This window comes from Harmonia axyridis, chromosome 7 (genome assembly GCF_914767665.1).
Source record: "Harmonia axyridis chromosome 7, icHarAxyr1.1, whole genome shotgun sequence".
Classification (NCBI taxonomy): Eukaryota; Metazoa; Arthropoda; class Insecta; order Coleoptera; family Coccinellidae; genus Harmonia; species Harmonia axyridis.
This window is the reverse complement of record NC_059507.1, coordinates 26,310,585-26,323,133: the sequence shown is the minus strand read 5'-3', so window position 1 is coordinate 26,323,133 and position 12,549 is coordinate 26,310,585. Positions and strand designations below refer to the sequence as shown.

General features: G+C 33.6%; 3 protein-coding genes across 7 annotated transcripts in view; 1 reads left to right on the top strand and 2 right to left on the bottom strand.

Annotated features, from left to right (window-relative positions):
• Window positions 1–12,549, top strand: part of LOC123685178 (protein mothers against dpp-like) — a 149,920-nt gene that overhangs the window by 34,742 nt on the left and 102,629 nt on the right. The gene's annotated exons all lie outside the window — the stretch shown is intronic.
• LOC123685200 overlaps window positions 1–12,549 on the bottom strand; it is a 54,032-nt gene that overhangs the window by 15,226 nt on the left and 26,257 nt on the right. For 2 of the 5 annotated variants that reach the window (XM_045624820.1, XM_045624819.1), the window contains exon 2: window positions 11,707–12,500. The exons of the other annotated variants lie outside the window; for them this stretch is intronic. In XM_045624820.1, coding sequence (XP_045480776.1) covers window positions 11,999–12,499 — 501 coding nt within the window. In that variant the 5' untranslated portion in view covers window position 12,500 and the 3' untranslated portion in view covers window positions 11,707–11,998. Of the gene's footprint in view, window positions 1–11,706; window positions 12,501–12,549 lie in introns of those variants that run through there. 5 annotated transcript variants of the gene reach the window in all.
• LOC123685190 lies at window positions 169–3,543 on the bottom strand. The gene is made up of 2 exons (XM_045624809.1): window positions 2,808–3,543; window positions 169–2,757 (listed from the first exon to the last, which is right to left on the bottom strand). Exons 1-2 carry the CDS (start codon window positions 2,964–2,966, stop codon window positions 2,092–2,094), a joined length of 825 nt encoding a protein of 274 aa, XP_045480765.1. The 5' UTR covers window positions 2,967–3,543; the 3' UTR covers window positions 169–2,091.

Below are 12,549 nucleotides of genomic sequence, written 5' to 3'. Positions count from 1 at the left end.
CCCAGTAGTCATTACAAGTCTTTCACTTTCACAGTCATCCATACACACATAGGAAACCCTATTTTCTGAGTATGACTTTAGTAGGTCATAACAAACACCTCTGAAACCCATTTTTTGGAGCTTATCTAATAAAATAACTATGTCCACAGTGTCAAATGCTTTCCTCAGATCAATGAAGACCACAATTACATATTTATTCTTGTCTATTTCTTCAGTTATAAAATCCACCATATCAACAACTGCACCAACACAGCTACTATTTTTTTGAAACCCATACTGGTTAATGTCGAATTTGAATGTTTTATTCACAAATTCAATTATTCTATTTTTCAGAATATTTTCTACAATTTTCGCAAATGTCGTTATAACCGATATGGGTCTATAATTATTAGGATCGTCTTCGCGTCCCTTTTTTTTGTATACTGGTATAATTTTAGATATCTTTAATTCTTCCGGAAATATACCTTCCTCCAATATTTTGTTGATGAGTTTAACGAGTACCTGTTCTATGATTGGAAAAAGATTGACAATATCTTTCCTTGTAATACCATCAGCTCCAGGTGCACTATTTCGTAACTCATTAATTATTTTGAAAATTTCAGTACCATTTGTTGGGCTAAGAAATATACTATTCTGTACAACATCCTCTGGTAAATTTAAACCATCTTTTTTCTTTATTTGTTTTGCCAGTTTTGCTCCCACTGTGGAAAAATGACTGTTCAATTCATTTACAATCTCTGTGGTATTGTCTCTCACATTCCCATCGTGTCCCATCATTCTGTTAATTTTCTTTGTCCTTTCTTTCTCTTTTCTACCAATCAGCGTATTTAGTACATCCCACGTCTTATTCATGTGATTCTTAGCCAAAAATAATTTTCGCTCTATATGACTTTTCTTTAATTTGTTTCGCAGGTTATTTACTCTATTTTTTAATCTTTTAAACTCATTCGTAGTAAAATCATTTGATAGTATTTTCCATCGTTTGTATGCCTTGTCTCTTTGCTTGGTTAGTTCTATAAATTCGTGTGTTATCCATTCATTTCCTTCCCTTATTTTCAAAGTTTTATTTCTCGAAGACTCCTCTTTACTTTGAACTACAATATCAGTCAATGATTTAAAGTCCAGTGTCTGCTCTCTTTCAATTCGACTACCCACTAAATTGATCATTTTTTCTGTATCAAGTTTCACTTTAGTAAACAATTTATTCCTCCTCTTATTCTTTACTTTGTTTACTTTTATTTGCTATGATCCGTAAAATAATAGTCATAACAGTTGATTTTGCATCTCAGGTTTTTATTTGCAATGACATGATCAATAATCGTTGAACTTTTGTCGTTTATCCTAGTAGACTCATTCGGGGATATATGATTTTGAATTTCAAATGCATTAATTGTTATTAAATTTTTGTATTCAGTTGAAATAGGTGAACTCTTCATTACGTCTATATTGATATCTCCAACCACAAGGCATGGACATTTTTGTCCTTCTAAAATATTTTCAAATCCCATGAGGAAAGTTTTAACAGCATTGTGAGGCGGTCTATAAATTGATATTATTTTTAGATTTTGCTCTATTAGGTGTACAATTGAAAAGTTACAGTCCTTCATATTATCATCCCTATCATAATCAACTGTGTATTTTAAATGTTCCCTGAGATATATAGCCGTTCCGCCTCCTCTAGAATCTCTGCAATCGTGTATGGCAACGTATGATCTGATATTGTAGAAATCAACTTCACTTGGATATAACCAGGTCTCCGTCAAAACTAAAACATCAATGCTTCCCCCAAAATCAACCTCCAACAAATGTACTAACTCCTCCATTTTATTCCTTAAACTCCTAATATTCAAATAATAGTTATTTATGTATCAAGGGAGTTAAGAGGGTTTTAACCACAGAGGGCAACAGATTTCAATCCCGAAGGAACGTAAGTCCCGAGGGATTGTTGCGTTGCCCGAGGTGGTTAAAATCCAATAACTCACAAGATAGATAATTAATTTTATTTCATACTGATACATTACAAAGGCATAAATGCTTAGTTACCGTAACTATAAACATTGTCATAACTCCCTTGGGAGTTAAACAGGGCAGTTATAGATCTTTAACTCCCTCTAAAGTGTTCACAAAAATAAACCGACAGTTGTCGAATTTACCATTAAAGTTGTTACCCGAATTGCAAGGATTTTCTATTAAACGGTTGTCACTGTTAATGACTGTATTCAAACATGAAGTTGTTTCCCTTCTTTCATCTGACATGCCAGCTAACATTCTTGCAGTTTTGTTTTTCAATTCCATGCTGTCGGCCAAATACCCTTCTGCCACCGTTGAACTTCGCCATCCACCATGTCTCTTCAATGTTGTCATATTTGCTCCTGCATTGACCAAGGCAGTCGCAGAAGTCCTTCGCAGACAATGTCCTGTGAATGCTTCTGGATTCGACAATTCCAAAAAACTAGCAATTTTGCTTGGAATTTTCCCGAATGTATTTTTTCCAACCGGTTGAACTGAGCAACGTTTTCTTCGATACGTTAGAAAAAATCTTTCCGGGCCCGATGGACGTAGAAGCATATACTTCCTCACTAGACTCAATGCAGAGAACTCGTTTTCTTCCACAATAGTAAATCTCTTACGAATATCTGTTTTACTTTCCGGAATGTCAACCACCATAACAGAGCCCCTATCTTCGATGTGATTAATTTTCATATTCAAAAGTTCTTGACATCTACAGCCCCCGAAATAACCCATAATCAAAACTACCTGTGAAACAGAACAATAAATGTGCAATCGTTACAGTTTGCATTACATGCCTTATGAAGTAAGTATTTTTGATCAGACGCATTCTTCAAAAATTTGACAATATCTTCCCGACTAAACACTTGAGACTTTTTTGGCTCATAGCCTTTACTTTTGCGTTTGAGAAACGCTTCCAATTCGTGAAATTTACTTCCATCTATGTCATATTTCATGGCAACTATGCCTACTTAATTCTTAATAAAGATAATTCGTTTTGTTCTGAAAACCAAAACAATTTGGTTTTTATATTTCATGCAGTATGAAATAAAGAACATTTATTCCCTCCATTGCAAAAAAAAACAAAATATAAAACGTATATTTCTCCACTAATACGTGGCAACTTCAGCTTCGGTTACTCAATGCTATTAGATCATCCTCGTTTTTGCTTCTTATAGGCGGTTCCGAATCATTTCTTCTCAGGTAGACCCTCCCGTTCGCACAAAAAGCTCCCTTACATTTGTTGGATGTTTTAAAGTCTCTCACTTTCTTGAAAAGTTGTTTGTTGAATGTGGTAAGTTCATCATTGAAAAAGATATTGTTATTTGTACCTTCAAAGCCACATTCATTGAATCGTATACCCTTTTTCTGTTTAACTGCTGTTATTATCTTTATTTTTGAGTTTAAATTTTTCGTTTCAATTAGGATAGGTGCTTTATCATGTTTTCCCATTCTGTAACTATTCACTATATCTTCCTCTAATTCATCCAACTTCAACACTTGAAGTAATTTCTTAGTGATTTTGGGTAGATTTTCCGCCGTCTGAGTAGGTATTCCCGTGACAACTATGTTATTCTTCAAATTTTTTTGTTCCATTTCATTCATTTTGATCTCGAGAACTTGAACCTTCGCCTTTAATTTGTCACCTTCGATTTTTAGTTGCTCTGCATTTCGAACATTTTCCTCAATTTTAGTCTTAAAGTCATCAAATGAGTCCGAGATAAACTGAACGGATTCCTTGATGCTTTGCATTTCCTCTTGAATACTTTTCTTAAATGGTACCAGGATATCGTTCAGTGTCTTCTCCAAGAATGCTTTCATCTTTCTTTCATCCATTTCCTGGTTATTTTGATTATTTTTATCGTATATAACCTCACTTTTCGACCTAGCTATGCCGCTGTAGAACTTTATTACAAATTACCCCGTACCATCAGATTATCCATATCACTGAGAACATTTCGAGATAATGTACGAAAAAATTTAGTGGTGTTATTTTATTTTGAAATCTGAATACTAACGAATTCAAATTTGTAATAAGAAATTTATATCGCACATTCATTTATATTTTGTTAATATTTCGTGAGAAAAAGTGTATGTTGATTAACAGAATAAACTGTATTTATTTATTTAAACTTGACGCTTGAATTCTGCAGGGTGATTCACCAGGATGGCCTATTGGACGTTTATGGAAAATAAATCATAATTTTAAGCTGAAAATTTGCATATTGGGGTTGAGACAATGATCTTTTTCCCTGAAATATTTTCAGAGCTCTACAACTTTCGGTTATGCCGGAAACAGAGTACTACTTCCCCATTTCAAATGACACACCCAGTTTATTATTGCATCATTAGATAGATTTTTTGAAGACAATTTCGGCAATATGCCATACCTTGGGTGAAAACAACGGTTCATCAGTTGATGGGATTCTTATGAAAAAAATGGTGGCAATGAGGACTCACATTTTTGGATTTTTGGATAACTAAATTTTACATTTCATGAATTATAATTAATATTTCGTTGGGTTTGATGAGAGATCCATAAATCAATACAATTTTCAAAGACGAATAATTCAAAACAATTCTTGAAATGTCAAAATTTTGTTATGGAAACATCGAAATTTAGTTTCTTTCTGCGTGTTCCAGAAGTCACAGACTACTCCACACAGTGAGGAATTGCGGTTTTTCCTCATTTTAGGTCCTTCCTCGATAACTCTCAAAGTATTTATTTTAGGGATAGAGTTTGCTCAAGTAACCCCCACTAATTTTCTACGTATAATCGACTGAAGTAATAAAATATATAGGTTCTTATTTGAAAATCTCGAGTTATGATGAATTTGAGTTGTTCAAGTTCATGACCTTCTTATAAACACCCTGTACATTTATGGTCCTAACCACAAACAGTATTAGAATGCTACGTATTTGCAGAATCGAAAACGAAAAAAAATGGTTTGGAAAAAAGCTTTTTCTGCCGAAATATTCAAAAAAATGTGAGTTCTCATTGCCACCATTTTTTTCATAAGAATCCCATTAACTCATAAACGGTTGGGTTTTCACCCAAGGTATGGCACATTGCCAAAATTGTCGACAAAAAAGGCATTTAATATTTAGGAAGAAAGATCAGTATCTCAAACCCCAAAATGCAAATTTTCAGCTCAAAAGTATGATCAGTTTTCAATAAACGTCTAAAAGGTCATCCCGGTGATTAACTCTGTATATCCTACATATTTTAAAAAAGAAGAATAGCACCGTCTTTGCTTTCATTTCGATCTCTCGTTCATACACGCGCTTCTTGCCATCATTTAATAAAAGATTCGCAAGTTGAAATCAATAATTTCATCTACAGTTTACTGAAAAAAATTTGAAAATTGAGCTAAAAATAAGTAAACTGAGCCTAGTAATAAAAGGATAGGGATAAGAAGAAACAGAACTAAAACGAAAACTTACGTGTTTCGGGCGACATACACCGAAAATTGTATCTCCAATGAGGAGGAGCCCTTGCTCTTGGGGGCTTCGGTACGTGTTGGTGTCTTTCGTAGGGAGCTGTGAAATTTTTTTTTTTAGAATTTAGCTTATCAATACAATTTGTATCTCATTATCCATAAAGAGTGTTGAATCCTCGGCAATTCCTAAATGAGAGCTTTTGAAATTTTCACTGATTTTTATCCAAGGTTGAGTAAATAATAATTATTTCACGTTTTAGGGATGAATTTTTGACAAAGCTGATCGAAATGTGTATTGAAGGATCAAAACGAATATTTACAAAAACGATTAATTCACAAACTCTACTGTCAAAATTTCCCTCGACAGTCTTTCACAGGAATGGGATGATTACTTTTTTATAATATATGATCGAGTAATATCTGACGATACATAAGTCATATTGCTGGTTCTGAGCAGTTTCTTATGGCCTATTCATGGCAGCTAATACTAATGCGTTAGGTGTTGGATTCGCGCTACACCTCTTTCCTCTTGCTGTAAGGAAGATTTCAACCTCTGCATCCAGTACTCCTGCTATCAGTGCAACAGAATCGAGAGGGACAGCCGTCTTCGCTCCTAGTGTAGCTTTATCTATTGCCGTAGCTACAGATGAGGATTTGTAATTGGCCCAAGACTTGTCACCTAAGGACTGCTGTTTTAGATGGGCACAGTAAGCAACGTCAGGATATGCGCTTGCTTCCATCCAGGCAGGTCGGTCAAGAACCACACAGTAATGATGGAAAGCAATGTCCTTCGCTTTCTGGGCCTCTTGAAGCGCATCATAATTAGCCATAAGTGTCTTCCCTTGAAGCAGAACTGCCTTCAGGGTGTGTGCTTCAGTTTCGCACAAATCCATGAATGCATACGCAATTCGTAGAGTGGACATTGCATAGTCGAGTGATTTCATGAATCTATAGTTCCTTTTAAAGAGGTTCAATAGAATAAGAAAGGGAATTTCAAACTCTGGAATTTTCAGAAGGATTGTTAATTATTTTTCGAAAAGTTCCGAAGACCTTTGGAATAATTATGGACGAGAGATTCTTACAACTGGATATATTGATAACCTAAACTATTTTTCATTAAGGGATTCATCAGGCCAAGTAGCTTGATATTTTAACCAACTACTTGACTTGAAAATCAAGCTCGTGAAAAATTACATACTTGAGCTTACCTTGACTTGATTTCAGATATTTATTGCTTGACTTGATATCAAGCTACTTGATATTACTTGAGCTTGATATGCACGCGTCGCACGGCATATATTTCTGCAATCTCGTGCGTACTTTATTAGTAATTTTCTCACATTTCTATGAAATCTATTGGTAGATTTTGGAAGTTTCAGAAATATCTTTCCAAACTTGGCCAAGGATTTTATATGAACGCCAGCATCTTCTGAAAGATAATTTTCCTGTTGAAAGACAATTTTCCAGAGCTGCTCTTACAGTTACAAAAGCCCGCAATAGGTTAGGCGACAAATCTATAAGGTGCCTCATGTTTCTCAGATCCTGGATGAAAAATTATGAAATCAAACAAAGCCTGGAGGTTTCTCAATTTTAGGAAACTTTATTTCTTTATTATTTTTCATTTTGTTATGACTAATAGTGATTGAATTCATGTTTGTTTCAAAAAAATTGATATTTTCGGTTTTTTTATACAAGAAGTTCAATAAATAAAAGAGTTTTTTTGTAAGGTTCCTTCTCATTTCAACATTTTTTTATTGATGTGACACACTATAGAACGAAACTGCTAAAAATCAAGTAGCTTCATATGTTTATTAAATACTTGACTTGACTTGAGATTGACTTGAAATCCAGTCAAGCTCAAGCCAAGTAGCTTGAAAATCAAGCCAAGCCGTGAATCCCTAATTTCATACCAAAGAGTCAATACAAATTGAAAAAGTTAATTGCAGAAAAAAATGAATAAATAACATTTTGATGAGTGAAAAAAATCAGTGGAATAATATATTATTTCGGAAGGCACTTTCTTTGAAGGACCAAAAAGGGACATATTTTTGTTTCATTGACGAATTGCCGGGATTAAAAATAATTTGAAAATTATAACTTACTTTTTTGTTTGGGGGGATCTGGAATAGACCAAATTGTTTTCAATATATCATTCAAACTGTTGTGGAACAAAAAAAATTCTCAAGTGTTTCCATCCGAATTAAAATTTGAAAAAAAAATCAATTCAGATGAATGTGCAACTGCCTCCCTCGACTTCCTATCTATCACACATAATTATAATTTTTGGTACTTATTTACTAAATCTGTAGCGAAGATTCTATAAACTGGTTGAGCATCACAAAAATGTAGGACTACAAGAAACACCCTGTATCTCGAAAACAAAGGCTCATGTTTATGGGCCATTTTATTTCGAAAATTATACAATTAATATTTTTCACCGTTGGAAATTCATATTCGAATATTTTTCTCACTTATCGAGATATACCTATTCATAGTTGAAAGAGGTAAAACTTAGCCAAAATGGCGTATGAATCTAATGAGCCGGAATTTGAAAACACGTGCTTTAATATTACCGAAACCTATTCGAAGATAAATAAGAGACATTTTACAACTTTGAATTTTCTGAAAAATCCACAGTTCCCCATTAATTCATAACACTATCATTGGAAATTCGAATTCAGAAATGGGTTAATATGCAACTATGAAACTCACCATGAGGCGGCCACTTCTCCTGACTCTAGCACTCATTGTTTTTAACATTAAATGTGTCCTTTTTCACAACAAAAATTTTTCAACAACAAAAAAATATACGCAAACAACAATAATAAATAATACACACAAAACCGAAAAACTCCAAAAAATTATTAAATCTAACTCCACACCAACAAACACCATCAAACTTTGAATTTTCTGAAAAATCCACAGTTCCCCATTAATTCATAACACCATCATTGGAAATTCGAATTCAGAAATGGGTTAATATGCAACTATGAAACTCACCATGAGGCGGCCACTTCTTCTGAGTGTAGCACTCATTGTTTTTAACATTAAATGTGTCCTTTTTCACAACAAAAATTTTTCAACAACAAAAAAATATACGCAAACAACAATAATAAATAATACACACAAAACCGAAAAACTCCAAAAAATTATTAAATCTAACTCCACACCAACAAACACCATCAAACTTTGAATTTTCTGAAAAATCCACAGTTCCCCATTAATTCATAACACCATCATTGGAAATTCGAATTCAGAAATGGGTTAATATGCAACTATGAAACTCACCATGAGGCGGCCACTTCTTCTGAGTGTAGCACTCATTGTTTTTAACATTAAATGTGTCCTTTTTCACAACAAAAATTTTTCAACAACAAAAAAATATACGCAAACAACAATAATAAATAATACACACAAAACCGAAAAACTCCAAAAAATTATTAAATCTAACTCCACACCAACAAACACCATCAAACTTTGAATTTTCTGAAAAATCCACAGTTCCCCATTAATTCATAACACCATCATTGGAAATTCGAATTCAGAAATGGGTTAATATGCAACTATGAAACTCACCATGAGGCGGCCACTTCTTCTGAGTGTAGCACTCATTGTTTTTAACATTAAATGTGTCCTTTTTCACAACAAAAATTTTTCAACAACAAAAAAATATACGCAAACAACAACAATAATAATAAATAATACACACAAAACCGAAAAACTCCAAAAAATTATTAAATCTAACTCCACACCAACAAGCACCATCAAACTTTGAATTTTCTGAAAAATCCACAGTTCCCCATTAATTCATAACACCATCATTGGAAATTCGAATTCAGAAATGGGTTAATATGCAACTATGAAACTCACCATGAGGCGGCCACTTCTTCTGAGTGTAGCACTCATTGTTTTTAACATTAAATGTGTCCTTTTTCACAACAAAAATTTTTCAACAACAAAAAAATATACGCAAACAACAATAATAAATAATACACACAAAACCGAAAAACTCCAAAAAATTATTAAATCTAACTCCACACCAACAAGCACCATCAAACTTTGAATTTTCTGAAAAATCCACAGTTCCCCATTAATTCATAACACCATCATTGGAAATTCGAATTCAGAAATGGGTTAATATGCAACTATGAAACTCACCATGAGGCGGCCACTTCTTCTGAGTGTAGCACTCATTGTTTTTAACATTAAATGTGTCCTTTTTCACAACAAAAATTTTTCAACAACAAAAAAATATACGCAAACAACAATAATAAATAATACACACAAAACCGAAAAACTCCAAAAAATTATTAAATCTAACTCCACACCAACAAACACCATCAAACTTTGAATTTTCTGAAAAATCCACAGTTCCCCATTAATTCATAACACCATCATTGGAAATTCGAATTCAGAAATGGGTTAATATGCAACTATGGAACTCACCATGAGGCGGCCACTTCTTCTGAGTGTAGCACTCATTGTTTTTAACATTAAATGTGTCCTTTTTCACAACAAAAATTTTTCAACAACAAAAAAATATACGCAAACAACAATAATAAATAATACACACAAAACCGAAAAACTCCAAAAAATTATTAAATCTAACTCCACACCAACAAGCACCATCAAACTTTGAATTTTCTGAAAAATCCACAGTTCCCCATTAATTCATAACACCATCATTGGAAATTCGAATTCAGAAATGGGTTAATATGCAACTATGAAACTCACCATGAGGCGGCCACTTCTTCTGAGTGTAGCACTCATTGTTTTTAACATTAAATGTGTCCTTTTTCACAACAAAAATTTTTCAACAACAAAAAAATATACGCAAACAACAATAATAAATAATACACACAAAACCGAAAAACTCCAAAAAATTATTAAATCTAACTCCACACCAACAAACACCATCAAACTTTGAATTTTCTGAAAAATCCACAGTTCCCCATTAATTCATAACACCATCATTGGAAATTCGAATTCAGAAATGGGTTAATATGCAACTATGAAACTCACCATGAGGCGGCCACTTCTTCTGAGTGTAGCACTCATTGTTTTTAACATTAAATGTGTCCTTTTTCACAACAAAAATTTTTCAACAACAAAAAAATATACGCAAACAACAATAATAAATAATACACACAAAACCGAAAAACTCCAAAAAATTATTAAATCTAACTCCACACCAACAAACACCATCAAACTTTGAATTTTCTGAAAAATCCACAGTTCCCTATTAATTCATAACACCATCATTGGAAATTCGAATTCAGAAATGGGTTAATATGCAACTATGAAACTCACCATGAGGCGGCCACTTCTTCTGAGTGTAGCACTCATTGTTTTTAACATTAAATGTGTCCTTTTTCACAACAAAAATTTTTCAACAACAAAAAAATATACGCAAACAACAACAATAATAATAAATAATACACACAAAACCGAAAAACTCCAAAAAATTATTAAATCTAACTCCACACCAACAAGCACCATCAAACTTTGAATTTTCTGAAAAATCCACAGTTCCCCATTAATTCATAACACCATCATTGGAAATTCGAATTCAGAAATGAGTTAATATGCAACTATGAAACTCACCATGAGGCGGCCACTTCTTCTGAGTGTAGCACTCATTGTTTTTAACATTAAATGTGTCCTTTTTCACAACAAAAATTTTTCAACAACAAAAAAATATACGCAAACAACAACAATAATAATAAATAATACACACAAAACCGAAAAACTCCAAAAAATTATTAAATCTAACTCCACACCAACAAACACCATCAAACTTTGAATTTTCTGAAAAATCCACAGTTCCCCATTAATTCATAACACCATCATTGGAAATTCGAATTCAGAAATAGGTTAATATGCAACTATGAAACTCAACATGAGGCGGCTACATCTCCTCAAAGTAGCACTCATTGTCTTTATCATTAAATGTGTCCTTTTTCACCAACAAAAAACTATACGCAAACAGCAAACAACAACAAACAAGTATAACAAACACAAAACCAAAAAAACTCCAATAAATAATTAATTCTAACTCAATCACACAACACACCAACAAACTAACAAACTCCATCAGACTCCCTGAACTTTCCAAAACGAACTGAATCTAATTGGGCGCGAACATGCGTGATTACCCACAAATCGCGCGTAACGAAGTCTAGATAATAAATCAAAAATATATGTCTAGACAAATAGGGTAGGGCGGGGCTAGTTGAGCAATTTTTTATCTGAGCGGATGTAGCTCCTCAATAAAAAGTCCAAATGAGTCGTTATGTGGCTTGATGGATTAGTAATTTATCCCTTAGGATAAGTGTCCATAGTATATTTTTTGTAACAAGTCGAATTTAAGAGCTACCGCTGTTTAAATGCAGAAAGTCAAGTATGCTCAATGTACCCCATAGGTGAGGTAAGTTGAGCAAGGGTATGGGGCAAGTTGAGCACTAAGAATGTTTAACCAAATCATGGGTTCAATGTTGACTAGAGAAGTAAAATATGTGTTTGACGATCAGTTCTTTATTCATAGTATTTTAGTGATAGAACAATTTCTCAAAAAACACTTTAACATTCTGCTCATTAAATGATGTTGCCCTACCAAGGCTGGTGGGTTCTGGTTTACGTATGGATAGCTCCAGATTTCGTTTTAAAAACTTCGTAAGCCATTCTTTTCCGGCCATCTTATTCGCAGTCCAGTTAAGTGGAATAGTAATGCCAAATTTAATAGCACATTCGTAGGCAAGGCGACGGACGTCTTTTGGAGAATATCCATAGAAGATTGATGCCATTTGTAGCAAGTACTTTTTCAGAGAGTCTTCCTGTGTAGGAGAAAATACTTGTCTCGGTGTTGCATAGCCCATGGATGAATCACCACCTTCATTTAATTTCTTCAAAAATCTTGTCATCCGTTTGATACCAAATTCTTTAGCGGCGGCATTAACACTTTTTCCTTCATCATTAACAGCCTTTGCAGCATTTTTTAAATCTTCAGTAGTGTAAGAACATCTTGTAGTCTTCCTCTTGTAAGTCCGCATCCTAACAAAAAATAAAACATTCATTACTTTACTTGTTTGAGTCGTGGGGT